The sequence below is a fragment of the Herpailurus yagouaroundi genome, unplaced genomic scaffold (assembly GCF_014898765.1).
Source record: "Herpailurus yagouaroundi ecotype Mexico unplaced genomic scaffold, PumYag 181, whole genome shotgun sequence".
NCBI classification, from domain to species: Eukaryota; Metazoa; Chordata; class Mammalia; order Carnivora; family Felidae; genus Herpailurus; species Herpailurus yagouaroundi.
The window spans coordinates 20203992-20225172 of NW_024412412.1; the positions used below are offsets into that span (position 1 = coordinate 20203992).

A 21181-nucleotide genomic window follows, 5' to 3' on the forward strand; every position below is an offset into this window, starting at 1 on the left:
AAATCAGGAGGTGTAATGCCTCCAGCTTTGTTCTTTTTTCTCAAGATTGCTTTGGGTACTTGGGATTCTTATAGTTAAATTTTAGGATTATTTGTTCTGTGAAAAATGCTGTTGAAATTTCAAGAGATTGCACTGAATCTGTAGACTGCTTTGGATGGTGTGGACATTTTAAGAGTATTCTTCCAATCCGTGAGCATAGAATATCTTCCCATTTGTTTGCGTCTTTTTCCATTTATTTTATCAGTGTCTTATAGTTTTCAGTATACAGGGCTTTCACCTCCTGGGTTAAGTTTCTTCCTAGACATTTTATTCTTTCTGTTGCACTTGTAAATGGGATCTTGTCCTTAATTTCTCTTTCTGGTAGTTCATTGTTAGTGTATAGAAATGCAACTGATTTTTGTATATTGATTTTGTGTCCTGTACCTATGCTGAGTTCATTTATTCTAACAGTTTTTTAGTGCAGTCTTTAGGGTTTTTGTGTAGAGTGTCATATCGTCTGTGAATAGTGACAGTTTTACTCCTTCCTTTCTGAATTAAATGCCTTTTATTTCTTCTCCTTGCCTAACTGCTCTGGTTGGGGCTACCAGTACTTGTGCTGAATAAAAATGGTGAGAGTAGACATCTTTGTCTTGTTCCTAATGTTAGAGGAGAAACTTTCAGCTTTTCACCATTGACTACGATGTTACTTGTGGGTTTGTCCTATGTGGCCTTGATTATGTTGAGGTATGTTCCCCCTAATACCCACCTTGTTGAGTTTTTATCATGAAAGGATGTTGAATTCTGTCAGGTGCTTCCCCTGAATCTGTTGAAATGATCATATGCTTTTTATCCTTCATTTTGTTATCGTGGTGAAACACATTGATGTGTTGATGTTGGTCCGTTCTTGCACCCCTGTAATAAATACCATTTGAGTATAGTGTACAATTCGTTTTAATGTATTGGTAGTTTATTTTAAATTGCTCATATTAAAATAGAAAAATATTTTCTAGCTACATTGAATAATTATTTCAGAATTTCTTTGGTTAACCTTTGACATTCATAAGGAGTTCACGGTGTGTGTGTGTGTGTGTGTGTGTGTGCGTGTGCGCGCGCGCGCGTGTGTGTGCGTGTGTGCGCGCACGCGCATTTAAAGCAAATGAGCTCGTTTATTTAAAAAGTGCTAGGCATAGGGGCGCCTGGGTGGCTCAGTCAGTTGAGCGTCCGACTTCAGCTCAGGTCATGATCTCACTGTTCATGGGTTCGAGCCCCGTGTTGGGCTCAGTGCTGACAGCTCAGAGTCTGAACCCTGCTTTAGATACTCTGTCTCCCTTTCTCTCTCTGACCCTTTCCCACTCATGCTTTGTCTCTCACTCTCTCAAAAATAAGTAAACGTTAAAAAAAAAAAAAGAATATGTTTCTCAGATACTTTTGTTTTCCCTTAGTTTCCACAACTAAATATTTTTCATTCCAAGTCCACTAAAAATGTTTACTTTTTTTTTTAAATGTTTCTATGTAGTTATGAAGAAGCCAAGAATATATTGACGAAAACTAAGATATTGGCCCCAGCATACTTTATCCTGGGAGGCAACAAGTCTGGGGAAGGTTGTGTGATTACGAGAGATAGAACACAATCTTTGGATGTATATGAGTAAGTACATTTGTTCAAACAAAATAAGTAGAAACTAAAGCATAGACTGACATATTTACAGGTTTAAGGCATGAAACCTAGTCAGAATCTCTGTTTGTATTTAGACTCAACCCCAAGCAGGATAGATGGTATGTGCTACAAACAAATTATGACCGTTGGAAAAGTCCTTTCTTTCTCGATGATCGCAGAACACCTGCAAAGATGTGCCTAAACCGGACAACTCAAGAGGTACAGTCACAGTGTCCTATGTAGAAATAAATGGTGACGTTTGAAGCTTATCTTAGTTGTGGCATTTTTCTTTGGCCTTTGAGGAACTTATAAACTTCCTGTTATTCAGTATCTCTGGACAATCTGTACTGAGTTTTTGTTTCGTTTTGAATTGAAAGAGCAAAATTTTACAGTACTTGCCTTTTTACTCTAATGTTGGGACACCACTCTGTAGCTGAATGACAAGAATTAAAGAGGGTGGGAGGAGAGAGAAAAAGTGACACATTAGAACCATTAACTCTTCTAACAGTGACCCCAAAGGAAATTGTTTTAGGGGTTTCTGGGAGGTTGACTGAAGAAAGCCTTTGTTTCTAATAGCCCATTGTGTGGATAACCCTCCTGACATCAGCATTTAACTTAATGAACAAAATTACTTCTGTGTTTTAGAATATCTCATTTGCGACCATATATGATGTCCTGTCAACAAAACCTGTCCTCAACAAGGTATTTTTAAAATATATATATTTATAATTTTTAATTTTAATAAATTTTAATTGTAATTTCATATTTTTAAAACATGTATATAATTTACTTTTAGCGAAATAACCTGGGCCTGTGTTTTTATCTTTCCCTGTTATCGTGGATCAGTCAGAGCTAGAACCCCCAAGTCATGTTCTGCTTAAGGTTGATTTTTAAAAATGTTTTTTGTGTGACTAAAACAGTCACTCCTGGGATATGACAAACTGATTAGTGTGGTTTGAGGTCCAGACTGATCAGAGTATGGTTTCTGGTTTTACCTCCATGACGTTTCAGTTAAATACAGCCTTTTACCTTCGACTTCTCCCTATCAGAAATCTCACACTGTACACTACAATTAGCACCTAGAACTCAACGAAGTCTGAAGTCTGTTTTCAGATGGAGCTTCGTGCGTGAGTTTCCCCCGCTGTGTTAGAGATGCGTTAAGGATAAGGATGGCCACAGCCGGGCTGTTTATCCTCCACGGAACCATCAGGCTCTGCATGAGCTGAGGACGTGGGGTGTTACAGCACTGGTGGTGAAGCAGCATGCTACTCAGGAATCAGATCTTGTAAGGAATTAACGGGGTTCTCTCCAGAGCCTGTTTATATTCATGACCTGGAGTAATGGTTCTATTGAAGTCAGTTGTTTCAATTATTATTGTTTTGCTGTGGCATTCTTAAATGGTGAGATGTAAATATTAACTTATTAACTATTTGGTTCTTTGTATATTTATTTTTGTATCTTTGTATACACACCGTTTATATACTATTTTATACTAAGTAGCTTCATAAAGCAACTCGACGTGTATAGAAATGCTAATGTAAGTCAGGACGTCGTTGAATTGGTTGAATTGGAAACATTTTTTCAAATAAAAGTCCCTTTTCTTTCAGCTGACTGTATTCACCACCCTGATGGATGTTACCAAAGGTCAATACGAAACTTACCTGCGGGATTGCCCAGACCCTTGCATAGGTTGGTGAGCACACACCCGGCGTCTAGAATGCTGTGTGGCATGAAGGTGGAAACTCACCCGTGTCCGAGTAGTACGGCTGTCTGACCTCCTTCCAAGACTGAGACTCGGAGCAGTTTCTCTTTGGGGCATGAGTCCACAGACCATTTTTGCGCTAACAGTTGATTACTCTCATTTATGATTAACTTCGTTACAGAAACCAATCACCTAGAATTTGCGGTTTCACTCCACTTGGACGTTTGGGGACAGGGACCTCGTGGGGCCCACCTCCACAGAATAAAGCAAGAGTCCCGGTGGGCATTGACTCGGGCACATCTGTACACCATTCCGTCTTTCACTTTAATCCACATATTGGTATGGTTTTCCGTACAGCAGTCTTTTCCTTCCGATTCTTTTCAAATTAACATACCATGGTCTTTGCTGTTTTTGACAGCAATGTGGAGGAGACATCCACCCACCTGTGTAGTTCTCTTAACAGGCAGTAGTACTGGAGCCTTTGACCCTGAATAGAAGTACTTTTTGGGTTCATGAAGTAATCCGTATGTGAAGGCAGCCTTTTGTACACAGAACTGAAATGTTCCCTTTTTCATGATTAGTCTACCTCCCAGTCACTCCAGGCATTTGTTAACTTCAAAAACTGAGTCCTAGGTTCTGTGAGTTAGTAGTAAACAGGTCAAAGCCTTGTGGAAATCGAGAGGTGAATCCATAAACTCTCACAAATGTTGTTCACTTAATACATTTTTAGTTTGTCTGTCTGATCGTGTATTTCTTAAAAACCTTACTAAAAATGTCTTTCAGAAATCTGTTTATGAAAAGCGCTGACGGAATGTGTTAACCTTTCAAACTTTCACACAATTAACTGTGAAGTGCATGCCAGTTGGGTGAGACTGTATCCACTTCATTTTGTATAATGTCACTTGTATTCATGACGCTCAATAAACAGTCGTTGGAAATAGTGTTGGCAGACACGTGTGCTGACGCAGTGTGGACCTACGTGCTGGAGATCCAAGCTGAACATACCTGAATTCAGTTACAAGGCTTGTATAGGTGGGTTCTTCAACTTAAGACTCACTGGTCACTAGCTGACGTGACTAATCCTTTCATCTCAACCCAGTGCTGTCAACCGTGTGTAGGTGTCCAAAGGCTACTTTTCTCCTGGGAGGAGGAGGTGCTTCCACAAAACTGTAGTGATGCTCATGTTAGCTTAGTGAGGCTAGAGGAATTACAGGAGGATTTGTGTTAAACTTCCAATTCTACCCCTGATAAAAATGAAATGAGGCAAACTTGGAATTTTTCCTGAAATAATAGCCTTCCTTTTGATATTTATAATAAATAGGTGAGATGCTGTTTCAGACCCAATTCCTCAGGACTCATCAGAGAATATGGAGGAAACAACTAGCATGGAGGTTTTAGGTAGCATTGTTTAGTGGCAACAAAGCAGTTATAAATTAGGATACGGAGTAGAAGCCTATTTGTGTATGTCCTCGTGTCTACAGTGTAGAAGGATGACCGGGAGGGTGTTTACCAACATGCCAACAGCGGTTCCCGCTGCTGGCTTAACTTGGAAAGGACACGTGAACGGGATGGCACGCATACCTGGTTTTCCTATACGTCGCTTTACCGTCCTTCACAGACAGTGTTTTCACAAAGAGGTCTGTGGCGACCCCGCATCATTGACGCAGGTCTATCGGTGCCATTTTCCAACAGCTTTTGGTCCCTTTGTGCTGTGTCACATTTTAATAATTTGTACAGCATTTCAGACTTTTTCATTGTTACTGTATTTGATATGGTGATCCACCCACTGGCCATTTGCCCATCTCTCTCCCTGGGCCTCCCTATACCCCAGGACACAACAGTCTTGAAATTAGGCCACTTAATAACTTGTTTATTACACTGATTTATTTTTGTGAGACAGATTGAGACAGAGCTTGAGCGGGGAAGGGGCAGAGAGGAGACACACAATCCAAAGTAGGCTCCAGGCTCTGACCAAGTGTTCAGCGGCACAGAGCCCGACTCAGGGCTCGAACCCACGAACCATAAGATCATGACCTGAGCTGAAGTCAAGACACTTAACGGACTGAGCCACCCAAGCGCCCCAGCCCACTTAATAACTTTACAGTGGCTTCTAAGGGTTCCAATGCAAGGTAAACCATACATCTCTTTCTTCTTTCCTTGGGAAGTCTGTACCTCTTATAATCCCCTTAGTTCCCCACCACCCCCACCTTCTCTAGCAACCACAAGTTCTCTATATGTACAAATCTGGGGGGCGGGGGGTTGTTTTTTAGATTCCACGTATGAATGAAGTCACATGGTATTTATCTTTCTCTTATTCCACTTAGCAGAATACCCTCTAGGTTCATCCCTGTTGTTGGAAATGTTAAGATCTCATTCTTTTTTACAGCTGGGTAATACTCCGTTTTATATACATGCGTACACCACATCTTCATCTATCAATGGATACTTTGTTGTTTCCATATGTTAGCTTATTGTAAATGATACTGCAGTAAACATAGGGGTGCATGTATCTTTTTGAATTAGTGTTTTCTTTTTCTTGTTCTTTGGGTAAATAGCCAGTAGCAGAATTATTGGGTCATGTTTTAATTTTTCCAGTGTTTTCCACAGCGGGTACACTAGTTTGCATTCTCAGCAGTGCGCGAGGGTTCCCTTTGCTACACATGGTTGCCAACACGTTACATCTTGCCTTTCTGATACTAGTCACTTTGACTAGTGTGAAGTGCTATCTCATTGTGGTTTTAATTTGCATTTCTGTCATTAGTGATGGTGAGCATCTGTATGTCTGTTTTGGAAAAATGTCTTTTCGGATCGTCTACACATTTTTAATCTTTTTTTTTGCTATTGGGTTTTAGGAATTCTACATATATTTTGGATATTAACTCTTTATTGGTTACGTCATTGACAAATCTCCCATTAAGTAGGTTGCTGTGTCTGTCACTTTAAATCAGAAGCTCACAATGACGCAGCTTGCTGAGGAAGGCACAAAGAAAGCCAAGAAAGACTGAAAGCTGGCCCTCTTACACCAAACGGGCAGGCCAGGTTGCGAATGCAAGTAAGTTCTTGAAGGAAACTGAAAGTGGCATTCTGGTGAACACATGAATGATAAAGTGAGACAGCCTTATTGGTGATAGGGAGAAAGTTTGAGTGGTCTGGATAGATCATCAAACCAACCACAGCATTCCCTTAAGCCAAAGCTTAATCTAGAGCAAGGCCCTAACTCTTTTCAATCCTGTGAAGGCTCAGAGAGGTGAGGAAGCTTCAACAGGAAAGTAGAAACCTGGCAGAGATTGGTTCATGAGATTTAAGGAAAGAAGCCTTCTCCATAATATAAAAGTGCAGGATGAAGCGGCAAGTGCTGATGTAGAAGATGTAGCAAGTTATCCAGATAACTGATGCAGGTGTCTAAACAATATATATAGATTTTTAATTGAGAGAGAATGTGCAAGTGGGCAAGAGGGGCAGAGGGAGAGAGGAAATCTTAAGGAGCCTGATGTGGGGCTTGATCCCACAACCCTGGGATCGTGACCTGAGCGGAAATCAAGTCGCACACTCAACCGACTGAGCCACGCAGGTGCCCCTAAACAACAAATTTTCAGTGCGGGTTAAGTAGCCTTCTTTTGGAAGAAGATGCCATCCAAGACATTCATAGCTAGAGAGAAGTCAATGCCTAGCTTCAGAGTTTCAAAGAACAGGCTGACTCTGTTAGGGGCTATCGAAGCTGGTGATTTTAAGTTGAAGCCAATGCCCACAGGCCATTCTGTAAACAAAGCACATCTGTTGGCAACATGGTTTACTATTTTAAGCCCATGATGGACACCTAACAGCTCAGAAAAAAAAAATTTCTTTCAAAATATTACTGCTCATTAACATTGTACCAAAGAACTCTGATGGCGACATACAACATGATTTATGTTGTTTTCATGCGTGCTAACACAACATCCTTTCTGCACCCCATGGATCAAGGTGTATTTTTGACTTTAGAATCTTACTTTTGAAGAAATACCTTTTGTACGGCTGTAGCTGCCACAGAGTGATTCCTGAAGTGGATCTGGGCAACGCAAACTAAACCTGGAAAGGATTCACCATTCTAGATGCCACGAAGAACATTTGTGATTGGTGGGGAGAGGTCAAAATATCAATGTTAACAGGAGTTTAAAAGAAGTGGATGCCAACACTCAAGGACGACTATGAAGGTTCCAGACTTCAGTGGAGGAAGTAACTACAGATGTGGTAGAAATAAGAGAATTAGAATTAGCTTGATGATGTGACTGAACTGCTGCATTCTCCTAACACTTGAATGGATGAGGGGTTGCTTCTTATGGATGAGCACAGACAGTGGTTCCTGGAGAGACAATCTACTCCTGGGCAAGATGCTGTGAAGACTGTTGAAATGACAAGAAAAGAATAAAACTTAGTAAAACAGCAGGAGGGCTTGAGAGGATTGACTCTAATTTTGGAAGAAGTTCTATTGGGGAAATGCTATCAAACAGCATAGCGTGCTAGAGAGGAATCTGTGAAGGGAAGTCAAGAAAATGGCAAACTTTAAGAAATTGCCACAGCCACCCCAGCCTTCAGCAGCCTTCAACATTGAGGCAACACCCTTTATCAACAAAATGATTACAACTTGCTGAAAGCTTGGATGACAGTTAGCATTTTTTTGCACTAAGATACTTTCTAATTAAGGTATGAACTTTCAGATACAATGCCATTGCACAGGAAACAGGGTACAGTATAAACATAAACTTTTACATGCCCTGGAAAACCAAAAACATCTGACTCCCTTTATTGCAATACTTGCTTTATTGTACTGGTCTGGAACCAAACCTGTAATATCTCCAGTGGATGCCTGTATCATTTTTTTAAGTTTCTTTATTAGAGAGAGAGAGAGAGAGAGAGAGAGAGAGAGAAAGAGAATGAATCCCGCAGAACCCAATGTGGGGCTAAAACTTATGAACCGTGAGAACATGACCTGAGCCAAAACCAAGAGTCAGACACTTAACTGACTGAGCCACCTAAGGCGCCACCAATGTATGCCTGTATTACTTTTGCCCCATTGTAAAGCTAAAAAATCGTAACTTGAACCATCATTAAGTTGGGGACTGTCTATACACTAGCTATGTTAAGAGAGAACTCTAATTCAGGCTTGATAACGTGATTTGTTTTCAAAATATCCAAATCAAGAACTTTTTGTAAAATTGTTGGCCCAATTTGAATATGGGATAACTCTGAATATGAAAATGTTCTCTATATACTATATAGAATAGATATAATTAAGAAACAGAGTATAGCTACAGTGTAAGAAAAATGGTCTCAACTGTAAGTCTCTGGCTAGTTGATACGTCACTCTTTCTCATGTCTTTTCCATTTTGTTTTGACATTTAAAATTGCCAAATAAGCCCTAACTCTGAAATAAATTCTGAAGCATAAGTGACTATGTCAGTTTAAATGAAAATGCAATTCAGGGCTGTATGGAGGATATACATTTATTAACAGTGAAAAAGCATTTACCCAAAGTGAATGTTACAAAATACAAAGAGTACCTGCACAGTCCAGTGGGCTCACTAGTTTAAGCATTATCTCAACCTGCACAGGATTCTGTCTCACTCATTTTGACCTTTCTCCCTCTTTTATCTGTAACCAGATTTTCAACTTAAAAATTAACAAACAGGAATCCTGAATGCCTAACCTCTGAGCAGTAGTTACTAAGGAAAATGTAAAACAAGTTATCTGATCTTAAGCCCCAAGTATTTTAAAACTGAATTATCTTCTCAAATAGAAAACAACAGACTAGGTTACAGCAGCTATAACACAAGTCAAATAAGTTAGATAAGGTCCACAGCTTCTAGACTAATAACTAAGTACAGTTCTTCCACCGTACCTATCTTTCATAGGCATGTAGAGAGAGACAGAGCTGTAACATGAAGGCTTGGCTTGTGTGCCAATATGAAATTCTCCCCTTTCCGTTCGGAGTCTACAAGACATATAAATATAGAACTTGAGTATCCATATAATCTATCGTTTTAGTTTCCCAGAAGTCAGGCCAACTGGGTAAGAATTCCTGATTCTGGAATGATAGTTCTCTGAATAGGTTTTTTTTTTTCTCCCCTCTCTCTCTGGAATAGGTTTTATTAATGTTGGAGATCTACACCTCACATAATTTAAATTAATTAGTAATACAGTAAATGTCCTCAGAAATCCTCACTTAACAGACTCCCCGATGAGCACTGTAATTTTACAATCAAGTATCAGGCAACTAAGAATTTTAAAGGAATACCAATGAAATGACTTTCTTATGGCATGTTTCAGTAAATTGTTATTAAGTTTTAAAGACTAATTGAAATTAAGTCTTATTTAATTCGAGAAACCTGTAAGGTTGGCTTGTTAACAGGCTCGGTGAAGCCTCCCTCAGGTATAGGTCAAGGTTGCAATCTAAAGGTAATTCACCTTTAAAAACTGATTTACTTAGTGATGAAGAAATCTCATAGATGTATCTCAAAAGCCAAGTTTGTCTAAAGGCATACAGAGAGTTAACATTCTGCTGCATAAAATTTAGTTCTGTAATCCCTACTTGAAGGGGTTTGGTTTTTCATTTAAAATTAATCATAATGTTACCTGTTTGTGCAGAAATACTCCCTAATTACATAAAACCTTTTTTTTAGGCTGTGGCAACATAGATAGGAATTGAATTCTGGAAAATATTTATCTGATAAGGATGTAAGTTCGAAGTACTAAGGACATGTGTTCTGAACTTAATCCAATTTGAACAGAATATTAATATATATTTTGTAACAACGTCACCAATATCCTGGATACCTTTATAACTTGCCCTATTCTCGCACAGGAATAAGACAATGCAGGCATTTAAAAGAATATCAGACCCAACAGCAGCAACACTCCTACTATCTGGAAGCCTGGCCCAATGGCTGCTCTTTATATTAACTAGTCTATTTGTCTAACTCTTGACTGTTGCTCTTCTCTAACTATCCTAACCATACAGAACAGTGACTTCCTGTTTAGAATTCAACATCATTTCCAAGAGATTACTTTACAGATAAGTCCAACTTTATTTAAAACTACATCTTAAATTTAACAATACTAAACATCACAATGGGAGAGAAAAAAAAAAGAAAGAAAGAAAAAAAGAAAGAAAAGAAAAACAACCCTACAGTGTATCAAGGCTTGAATCTGTCCAGAATTCAGTTTCTGATGTTTTAAACTGCCACGGGCAGAAATCAGCACACCTATCAAGAATGCAGTGTCAAACTAATTTACATTTTTATACAGATCAAAACAGACGTTTATTTAGTGCCATGTTCATGTATGCATTGACTATGTAAAGCAAGTTAGATGAGCCTCTGAAGACCTCTCACACACTTTGGGCTCCCACTGTTTCTGAAAAACAGAATGAATGCATTATAAATTACTGAATTAAGACATACTAGAATTTACTGTTCTCTTACATTAAAGTTATTACAAAAATACTAACGTAGTTTAAAAACAGGTGAGAGTTTGAGGACAGCAGACTGAGCACATACTTCATTTCTCTTAAAAAAACTCCACTAGGAAAAAAACGGTAAAACTGATGAAATCCTGACCAAGAAAAGTGGCTGTGAGGGAAAGCAGGACAGGGGACAACAAGCCCCCAGGACGCTAAAAGCAGGCGGTGGCGCAGTGTGGGGCGAGAAGGGCTCATCCCAGACCCCCTGAGCAGGGGCAGCTTTGAGACTCCAACTAGCAGAACTGGGCTAAACCACTGGGAAATCAGTTAAAGGTTTGACATTTAGTATTTCTAGGGAAAACAAAAATAAAAAATCTTAATTAACTGGCTGATGAATGGACAGAGAACAACAAGAAAATCCTTTGATTTTGATGCAAGACACGTTCTCATCTGAGTGGCCCAGGGGCTGTGCCATTAGATCGATACAGAAAGAAATCTGGGATTACTACTGCCTGGCTCTGCAACGAGACATACTTACACAGAATGGTCTTCAGAAAAAGTATAGAAGTTTCAACTACTATAGTTATAAAAATAAAATGTGTGTTTGCTTTCATAACCTTAATGTAAGAAGAAGAGTAAAACTGAATAGAGAAAGGAGGAAAAGGAGGCAGTCAGTGGCTGAGTAATGACCAAAGTTGACAGAACAAGCAACCAACCATATATACTTAAAATAACAAAGGTATCCTCAAACAGAAAAACCAAAAATAATAATCGTGAAAGGAGAGGTAGGTCCAAATACTCACTTTTGATAGGGAAGATAAGAGATGTCTGAACTTTTTAAATTAAGAAAAATTAAAACGATATTATTTAAAGATAAACAGTGTCTCATCCAAAAGAACTAAAAACCAGTAATTAAAACAAATGGGTTCCTCCAATTATCCTTAAGTCTTTTGTACCTTCTTAAACAACATGCATCTATTACCTTGCTAAAATTCAAGATTTTAAAAATAGAAAATTATCTGATACCATTTTATACCTAATTTCTAAATTCGACAGTGGACTAGACTTTTTACAGAATTATGCTTCCTTCCAACATTTGGCTTAAATCTTCCAAGTACTATGAATGGATGTGAAAAACAAAATGATGGTATCAAGAGTCACTAATTTTTCAATGTGATTTGGTTGAAACTGGCAACTCTTACCAGGTTCTTTTAGTGTCTGAGAATTCCCAGCTAATTCTTCAGTCTGCATTTCACATAATATTTCACCAGATAAATGGTTTTTCTGTTCTTCCTCTACCATTTTCTTCCTTAGGTCTGCCTTTGGAATGAAAACAAAAAACAAAAAAACACCTCAAAATCAGTTTTCATCTCAGCAGTAGTATTTGTTATATGAAGACAAGTTTAATTAATTAACGAAAGCAAAATACCTCTGAATATATTGTCAGTTTAAGTGGTAAATCTTCAACTTTCACGAAGTCTTCTTCATCAGATTTTTGACTTATGTTACCAGACTCTGCTTCCTGTAAGATAAATTATATTTAATGAAGGCAATCCACTCTATCTCTGGATCTAAGCCTTTAAAGTCATCCATGCCAAGAGATAAAGTGGATTCTTAGACATAAGTACACATCAGTAATTCCATCCTATTTGTTTTTGTCCTGCATTCAATTCCATGAATAAAACAAAGCTGGCGTGCACAGGAAGGGCCATGCATTTGCAGCTGTGGACATACTACCGAGCACATCTGTCTCCATTTGAAAAAACAAAGAGCCAGTTTATATAGGTTCAAAGAAAAAATAGCAGTTACACCGAAGGCTAAAATAATCAGAAGAAAAACTCTGGTTTCTTGATACGATTATGGAACGCATCAGAACTGTATCTAGCAGACTATCAATAAACATTTATAGGCTTTCAATAGCAGCTCTGTGGAAGCTGAGAAACATGAGGTATGAATCTAATAACTCCCTTCTGTGATCTCTTCAGTGTTTCTTTGAAACCTGAAATCTTTTATACCCCTAGTTTCCCTTTCTGATTTTTAATGATATCACTGTACCAATTACCCAAGTGGAAACCTTAAATTTTTCTTCTTCTTTGAACATTTCTCACCCATCTCTCCCTCATTCATCTTGAACTTGGTGTCTCTATGCATGGTAAGGGAGCTTCCTAACATCACCTCCTTGACAACAAATCTTATACAGTCATCAGATTCATCTTCAAAAAGCATGACTTTGGCCATTTGACTTTCTTGCACAAGAACCTTCAGTAGTGGCCCTGGCCTAAATTTCAAATTCAAGTCCCCTCTATAATCAAACATTAACTTAATTTCAACTGACTGCCTCCTACAGCAACTCTATGCACTCATCAAATTAGAGTAAGAATAAGTCTAACAGGTAACTTTCAGAGTTTAAAATAATTTTATGGTGTAAATTTTACGGTGGTAAAGCAATCAAGACAGTTATACTCTACTAATATTTCGGGAATATTATAAGCTGAGAAATTATGAAATCATAATTGTAAATACATCTGTAAGAAGAAAGTTGATGTTAAAAGAAAAAAAGTGAAATACGTTCCTTAGGCCTAAAAGTGCATTGTTATAAATCCCTTAATTTTTGCTGACAAGTTTATAAAACACAATCTGAGATCCAAAAAAAAACCTACTTACTATAAAAATTAAATTGAAACAAAAATGTCCAAGGTAAAAACTCAACTTACACCCTAAGTATAGATTTGCTACCATATTTTTCTGTCATTTACTGTATAGAGATAAGGAGTCTACTGCTGTCAAACTGTGAACTTTCAGGTTTATCAAGGATTTATGAAATGCTCTAAAATAAGTAAGATGTTAGACATGGATACTGTGAGAGATTAACGGTGACCCGCGTATCATCTGTCCAAATCTAAACTTGGAATGAACTCTGAAGTGTCAAACTAATTTACATTAGTAAATTAATGTCAAACTAATTGACGTCACTGGACGTCATTTCCACCTAAAGCTCAAAATTATAAAAAAGAAGAGCTTTTAGGTTTTGAGACAATCATCTTAATTTACTATCACCCTTCCGTTCAAGTTTAAAATCAGTTTGAAACGAAAACTATCTTGGCTGTTACTAAGCCTAAACACAAAGGAAAGTTCTGTGTACAGACTGTAAATGTTAACTTGGAAATGGAGAAATACACACAGAAATGAAATGTAAATGATACGTACATAGTCATTGACTAACACTGGAGATTCAGTGTCAGGACTTCCGGCCAAAGAGCTTTCAGGAGTTTCCTGGGCAGATTTAACTTCTTTGACTGCAGGCACCAAGGTTTCAATTTCAGTTAAAGGTAAAGGCAAAGGGTTAGGCTGTTTAGATGAATCAATGGTAGTAAGAGAGTCCTTTTGGATGGCGCTATTTAAAGGTTGCTCATTTTCCAAGATGTTGAGGTAACAGGGTTTCACAGGAGTGCTATCTTGGTCATCTGGCATCAAAAGAAAGTCTTAACATTAATGTAATGAAACAGCTATTATATTTTACTATTATACCAAATAGGCAGTATATATGAATGAGTAATCAAGGTATTTAAAACCCAAAAGAAGAGGCAGCTACAAATTTTCCTTATCAATGGTTCCTAAAATTAGTTCATCAGATTCATCTGGGGATGTTTTAAAAATTAGATTTCTGAAATCCACCCAATTTCTAATGAAGTAGGATATTCATGAATAATATCCAGGAATGGGCATTCTAAAAAATCCCCCACATTTGTAGCTAAAGATGTCTTCTTTAAAGACTTTTTTCTGTGTGTTTATTTGTCAACTCTTGTTTAACAAGTGTTTGCCGAAACAAAGCCCTCATGTTTTCTACAAAGGACTTAGGGGAAGGAAAAAAGACATACATCAGGTTCAAAACACCTTCCAAGTTACATTAGGTAAGAATTTAGTTGGGTTTTTTTGTTTTTTGTTTTAGTTTTAAGCACATAAAGGGCACTTTAGATAATCTTAAAATTGAACACTTTAGATTTCTTGCCTTTACTAGTAGTGGGTTCTTGTTCTGATGGGACATTTTTGCTTTCTCCTGATTTTTCAAAGTCATGTTGTAGTACCTAGAAGGAAAAAGTGATGTCTTAATAGCAGGGCCTGAAATATATGGCCACTATATAGGAGATGGGTTACTACTGTAAGGTTTTTGTCCAACTTGAGACCTTCATACAAGGGTATTTAAAAATATCTTCTGAAAGCCTTTCAAGAAGGAGGCATAGTTGCCACTGTTAAGATGGCTAAGTAAAAAGGCTTCCTTTTCTTCTTAACCTCAAAATAATAGAGAACTAGAGGGTTATGGATTCCACTATTTATTTTTCAGATCAGACTGGATCACGAATGACACTAAAAGACATCCATTTGTATGTAGATGTTCAGTGAATGGAAGAGGAAGTGAGCAGGAGGGAGAAAGATGAAGCAAAGTGACTTCAGCAAGAAGAGAGAACAGTAACATTCACCTCATGCTTGGAAGTACCAGATTCTAGGAAGGAAGGAATACATTGTGGGTGAAAAGGGGGGTGCTGGTGGTTCTTTGAAACTGTTTAAAGAAGACGCAAACACCAGGTTCCCTCCCCAAACTCAAATAGAAAATGGGAGATTATATTTTGGGTAAAGGGAATTAGTGAGCCTCAGACCCGGGGCTGCCAGGGTAGGGTGCAGAAAGCACAAATGAGGACAGGATAAAATGTCACACTGAAAACAGAAGGATTCAGCAGAAGTCTGTGCAGCAATGGGACACTGGGTGTCATTTCCACATCAAGCTCCAGAAGAGCAGCCATCAAGGGGTGTATCTACCTCCTCCCCGGCAGGAGGACAACGGATGACCCTTCTGGGGAGAAACTAAAACACCCCAAAGAAAATACCAACAGGTACTAACATTTGGGATTTTCTATCAAAAAGCTAACCATCTACCCAAATGCCCTCCCGTGAAGCCCAGAACAACCCCAATCTGCTTTATGCTGAGTCGTTTTTTAATATAAACACTAAAGGTACCACAGGCATTTGAAGAAAGCCTGCAGGTGAGTAAGAGAAGACAGTGCTTCCTTAAAGTAGCAGCATGCTATAAAAAAGTAATCAGAAAATAAAAGTATTTAGAAATTAAAAATATGACATTCACATAAGTATTAAGGTCAAAAAACCTCCCAGAAAGTAAAACAGAGTAAAGGGACAATATAAAGAAGAGAGGAGATTAGAAATTGGAAAATTAAACCAGGGGCACCTGGGTGGCTCAGTCAGTTGAGCATCTGACTTCAGCTCAGGTCATGATCTTACAGTTCCTGAGTTTGAGCCCCGCATCGGGCTCTGTACTGACAGCTCGGAGCCTAGAGCCTGCTTCAGATTCTGTGTCTCCCTCTCTCTCTGCCCCTTCCCTGCTCACAATCTGTCACTCTGTCTCTCTCTCTCTTTCAAAAATAAATAAAACATTAAAAAAAAAATTAAACCACGAGGGCCAATAATGTCTGACAATATTAATTCTAGGAGGAATGAAGAGAGAAAATGGCGGGGAAGAAATACAGAAAAAGAAAATTTACCAAAATGAAGGACATGATAATGATTGCTCACAGACCCCCTGAGTACCCAGTTTAGTGACTAAAAAAAGACCCACAACAATGTGCATCACTGTAAAACTTCAACACAAGTCCAGGGAAGCTCCAGTGTAGGAAGGAAAAGATACAAAGAATCACAACTAAAAAAGGCACTCGCCTTCTCAACAGCAGCAATGAAAACTGGAAGACGTTAGAAGACAGAGCAGTTGTCTCTCAAAGACCTGAGGGAAATGATTTTTAACATGGAGGAATTTAAGATTTTCTTAGACATATAAATACAGCCTCAAAATATTTATCTTTTATGCACTCTTTCTCTGAGAGATACGTGAAATGTGCTCCACCAAAATGAGGTGAAATGACAAGACTGAATTCTCAAAACAGATGGAATAAAGAATGACAAAGGGAATCCCCAGGCTGCTAGCTAGTGAGCATGTCTAATGAAGAGCCAACCCAAGATGGAGCAGGAAGAACAAAACTGACAGACTGGTTCATGTAGAAAATTGTACTGAGAAGTATATACAGCTATTGGTGGGCAGAGCAAAGACTCGGCTATGTGGTCAAAGGAAATTAGGTAAAAAAAAAAAAAATTGAGACAAGTATTAATTTCAGGTGAAAAAAATATACACGACTAAGCAATAAACAGTATTTGCTTAGTTCAGCAGTAATATTTATACAGTTTGGTTACATCTACGGTTAAATGCAGATGTAAGCTAAAGACACAATTAAACAAGGAGGACGGTATTAATATAATTACGTGAGGAATCATTAAGTGACCTAAAAGGCTTCACCTGCTATAACAGGAAGTCAACAGAGAATGTCTAATACATAAATAAATAAATACAAACACATTATTCAGAAATAGAGTTAAAGAGCCAAAGAAATCATACAAAATACTGCCTGTGGAACAGGATGAGGTGGAGGCAAGAAATGGAATGATTTTATTTTGTCACATACGATTTCCATGTATGACTAGGAAATACATAAAGATAAATGAAAAATCCAGCTCTTCTGCAGTAATCTCAGTTTTTATGACCTTTTACAAAAAAAAAAAAAAGACTAAAGTGCTTTAAAAGTAAACATTGCTAAATACAAAATTAAACTAGTGTTTCATTTGGATTTCAATAAGGATAGTAAAGAGGTCTGTTTACTCATGAGAGTGAGAATAGGGAAGCTGTAAATTTTGACACCTTTAAAAAGGAGCTGCCTTCAGTACTTGAAGATGACTCGGGGAAGGTGTGTTAGTCCCAACCAGAATACCTGATCGTCGCGTTCAGTTTCTTCCACAGTTTCAGTGTTGGCCTGAAGTGAAGTCTGAACATCTACAGGTCCCTCCTCAAATTCTTCTATCTCTTCATCTTCATTCTCATCTTCTCCACTTCCGTAATTCGTCAAAGCCTGAGTTTCAGCTTTGGATAAGTCTAAGTTGATTAACACACAGTTTCTAGTAAATTTCCATCACTAAATTGTAGTGTCAGCTACCACATATTGCATTCCTGCACTGCACAAGTCCTTTACAACTAGTATCTGAAACCTTCCAAACCGTAAGCACTAGAATACTGTGGCACAGAAAGGGGAAATAATTAGGCAGGGCCACACCAAAAAATCCAGAGTGGCTGACACCTACCTCTGTAATCATTACACTCCCCCCAACTGTGTGAATAAGTGACCTATAAAGAACTCGCATATACACCTAGTACGAGCCTTTCCACTTACTAATAGACACCGGACATTCTTCACTTTCTTCATCTTCCTCTTGTTCAGAAACGTCAGATCTCACGTTTTTGGGACCGTCACCATCATACATCTCAGATGTTTGAGTCTGCTTAACTGTTTCAGTCTCATCCTTGTCCTAGTCACAAATAAACATAATTAATTCCTTAAAATACATTTTAAAAACGTATACAGTAAGTCTGCCAAAAAAAAATTAGTCATTATCTAATAAAAAATACAAAAAGTAATTGTTTTTAAAAGAAACTGAAGTTTTGTCAGAATCTCAAATGTTAAAAAGCTGTTAAAAGTTATTTTTCTCTTTCAAAAGCACTGTCTTTAGGCACAAATTAATTAGCACATACTTTGTCTTCATCATCAATTTCTCCAGCAGGTGAGCCATGATCTCCTTCAAGAATCCTTTTGGCCTATAAGCAAGTTAAACAGAAATGAGGGGCAACCTTTCCGCATTATACTTGTATTTAGTAACTTTCACAAATCTGCAGTTTTTGATAAATAATCCAAAGCACTGAACGCTATCTTAGAAATGTAAATTTAACTCTTTCACTGAAATCTTTTAAATTAGCAAACAAAACCAACACTGCCCACCTGACAACTCCCTGGATATATAACAGCATCTCAAATTCACTAATTCTAAAACAAAAACCTTGACTCACTCCCCAAACTGAAGCCTCCCAGTCTTTCCAGTTTCCGTAAATGGGCCTTCAACAAGTCAGACAACAGAAACCAGCCTGTGCTGTACTTTATACCTACACCATTAAAACTCCTCACTGACTCAATCGTCAAAACAGATCTGTTGGTGCACACTCAGAGCTAAGTCACATCATTTCCTACCTGGACTACTATAGTGACCTTAAAACAGTCTCCCTGCTTCTCTCTCTTCTCTCTTACAATTCCTATACAATGTGGTATCTAGACAAACCTTTTGAATTGCACAAGAGATTATGTCACTCCTCTATGTGAAAAGTTCCCATGGGTTTCCATCATGCTTAGAATAAAATAAAAGAGAAGGTCCTTACCAGTCTGGCCTTACTTACCTAGGTGACTTCATCTACACTCTCACTTCATTTAATGGGTTCCTGCCACCCTAACCTTTTTCCTGTTCTCCAAACTGCTCAGTCCTGCCTCAGCCTCTAAACTCACAGTTCTCTCTACCTGCAATGCTCTTCTTCCCTTTCATCTTCATTATAAACTCCTTGTCTTTCATGCCTTAGTTCATACACCCACCCAAACAGCCTCAAGAGACTGCCTATCTTAAAGCAGCCCTTCCAACCATTTCTTATGGGTTTTTTTTCCTGTTTTATTTTCTTCAAGCTCTTAGCAATCAGTGGCTGAAATGATCTGAAACTTATCTATGTCTAGATTGAAAATATTATGAAAAGTGTGAAATAGATGACTTGACTTTATCTACTTTACATTGCAGGGAGAAGGGTTACCTCTTTCTGTTTTGGGTCCTGACCTGCTTTCCCTCTGATGCTTAGAGAGCCAAGAGGAGGTATGAGGTCTTGGTATGCCTCCAGTTTACGGGAAAAAAAACCATCCAGTTTCATATGTGATCAAGGCAAATTTAATAGGGCATAAGGAGCTACAGAGATGTGCAACCAAAGTCCTAACTTGTAAACAAGACATGTGTTGGTTGGGGTGATCAATGTTCCTGGGACATCTACTGGGGTGGGCAACTGCTACAGCAGGCAGTTGGCTGGTTGAGGCCCGGATCCCAGTCCCCCTCTCTTCAGCAACTGACAATCATGTGAGTAATATATATGACAATTCCTGTCACCAATTTCTGTCTGTATTCCTGATCTTTTAGCCACTGCTATTCCACTGAGATTCAGTATGTGGCTACCATATGTACTGATTTGTGTAATCTGATTAACTGCTATTACTTCGAAAATATGTTTCCTGAGGTCAAGTGTGATTTCAGATAATAATGATCAAGAACTATATTTATATAATTATAACTACTCCTAAAGCAAAATCAAAGGGAGTATCATTTACCTCTTTGGCATAAGACTGTATCACTCCAGCTGCTTCTATTTTCCTTTTGCATCTCTGTTTAACAGTTATACTATTATTATCCAAATCTTGCATGAGCTTAAAGAAAGCCAATTCATTAAACAACACTTCAGATATTTCTACAAGAAGATCTTCTCCACAGTCTTTGAGTTTTCTGCCAGCAAATTTTGCCAGTGAATCCTATTCAAAGATAAACCAAGTAACTTTAAGATTACAGTAAACTTCAATTGTGGGTAGAGCAACACAGAGGATTAACAAGTTTAAATTATAATACCCAGGGAAAAACAATTCTGTTACTTTTTAGTATGAAAAAAGTTAAAACTAAAGGCTAATATTACTAGGAAACAACAGTAATATTCTTGAGTGATATTAACCTAAGTAGGAATTGTGCTAGTTCTGCTTAAAGAGTATATAGAAGGAAAGGAAAAGGACATCAGGTCATCCACAGATTTAGTCCCTACTTAGAATTGGTGGCCACCAGAGTTACAGGGAACTCTAACACCAAATGTTACTACACGGTACCAGGGGTACATATTTACCACGGCGAGAAGCTGAGGTGCCCATTGAGGAAAACACACAGTCTTCCCTTTTTAATGTTAATATCAGCGTATGTTCCAAGTTTCCTTTTATATGAGCCAGCATTCTTTTTTTCAAAGTCTGCTTATTTTGGGAGGGCCTGGGTGGCTCAGTCGGTTAAGGATCTGACTTCGGCTTAGGTCATGATCTCGCGGTTCATGGGTTAGAGCCCTGCATGGGGCTCTGTGCTCACAGTACGGAGCCTGGAGCCTGCTTCGGATTCTGTCTGTCTCTCTCTCTACCCCTCCCTCACTCAAAGTCTGTCTCTCTCAAAAATAAACATTAAAAAAATTTTAAGTTTATTAATTTTTTATAGTCTTTAAGTTTATTCATTTATTTGGGGAGGGGGAGGGGATAGATACAGCGGGAAGGGGCAGAGGGAGGGAGAAGAGAGAGAATTCCCTTAGAGATGATTGGATCAAATGAAGACACACGCCCTAACACGATTTTCTTTCCCTAATACAATCATCCCCAACCAATGGATGCTGCTGGAATAGACATTTATTTGAATAAACTGC

The 21181-nt window shown here is 38.3% G+C and overlaps 2 protein-coding genes across 26 annotated transcripts in view; one reads left to right on the forward strand and one right to left on the reverse strand.

The window, feature by feature from the left end:
* The window catches only part of ASAH1 (N-acylsphingosine amidohydrolase 1), a 49963-nt gene extending 45676 nt beyond the window's left edge, over positions 1 to 4287 (forward strand). The window contains exons 11-14 of the mRNA XM_040490057.1: positions 1496 to 1627; positions 1732 to 1855; positions 2282 to 2338; positions 3244 to 4287. Of these exons, the coding sequence (XP_040345991.1) occupies positions 1496 to 1627; positions 1732 to 1855; positions 2282 to 2338; positions 3244 to 3333 (403 nt within the window). The 3' untranslated portion in view covers positions 3334 to 4287. The remainder of the gene's footprint in view (positions 1 to 1495; positions 1628 to 1731; positions 1856 to 2281; positions 2339 to 3243) is intronic.
* A 1917-nt stretch (positions 4288 to 6204) lies between these two features.
* The window catches only part of PCM1 (pericentriolar material 1), an 83028-nt gene continuing 68051 nt past the window's right edge, over positions 6205 to 21181 (reverse strand). For 19 of the 25 annotated variants that reach the window (XM_040490033.1, XM_040490031.1, XM_040490034.1 and 16 more), the window contains 9 exons: positions 20070 to 20267; positions 18416 to 18478; positions 18057 to 18192; positions 17601 to 17761; positions 14786 to 14861; positions 13984 to 14240; positions 12206 to 12298; positions 11979 to 12096; positions 6205 to 7720 (listed from right to left, as the gene is read on the reverse strand). In XM_040490033.1, the coding sequence (XP_040345967.1) occupies positions 7590 to 7720; positions 11979 to 12096; positions 12206 to 12298; positions 13984 to 14240; positions 14786 to 14861; positions 17601 to 17761; positions 18057 to 18192; positions 18416 to 18478; positions 20070 to 20267 (1233 nt within the window). In that variant the 3' untranslated portion in view covers positions 6205 to 7589. Of the gene's footprint in view, positions 7721 to 8803; positions 10731 to 11978; positions 12097 to 12205; positions 12299 to 13983; positions 14241 to 14785; positions 14862 to 17600; positions 17762 to 18056; positions 18193 to 18415; positions 18479 to 20069; positions 20268 to 21181 lie in introns of those variants that run through there. The other 6 variants (XM_040490037.1, XM_040490049.1, XM_040490051.1 and 3 more) reach the window with 2 other exon arrangements.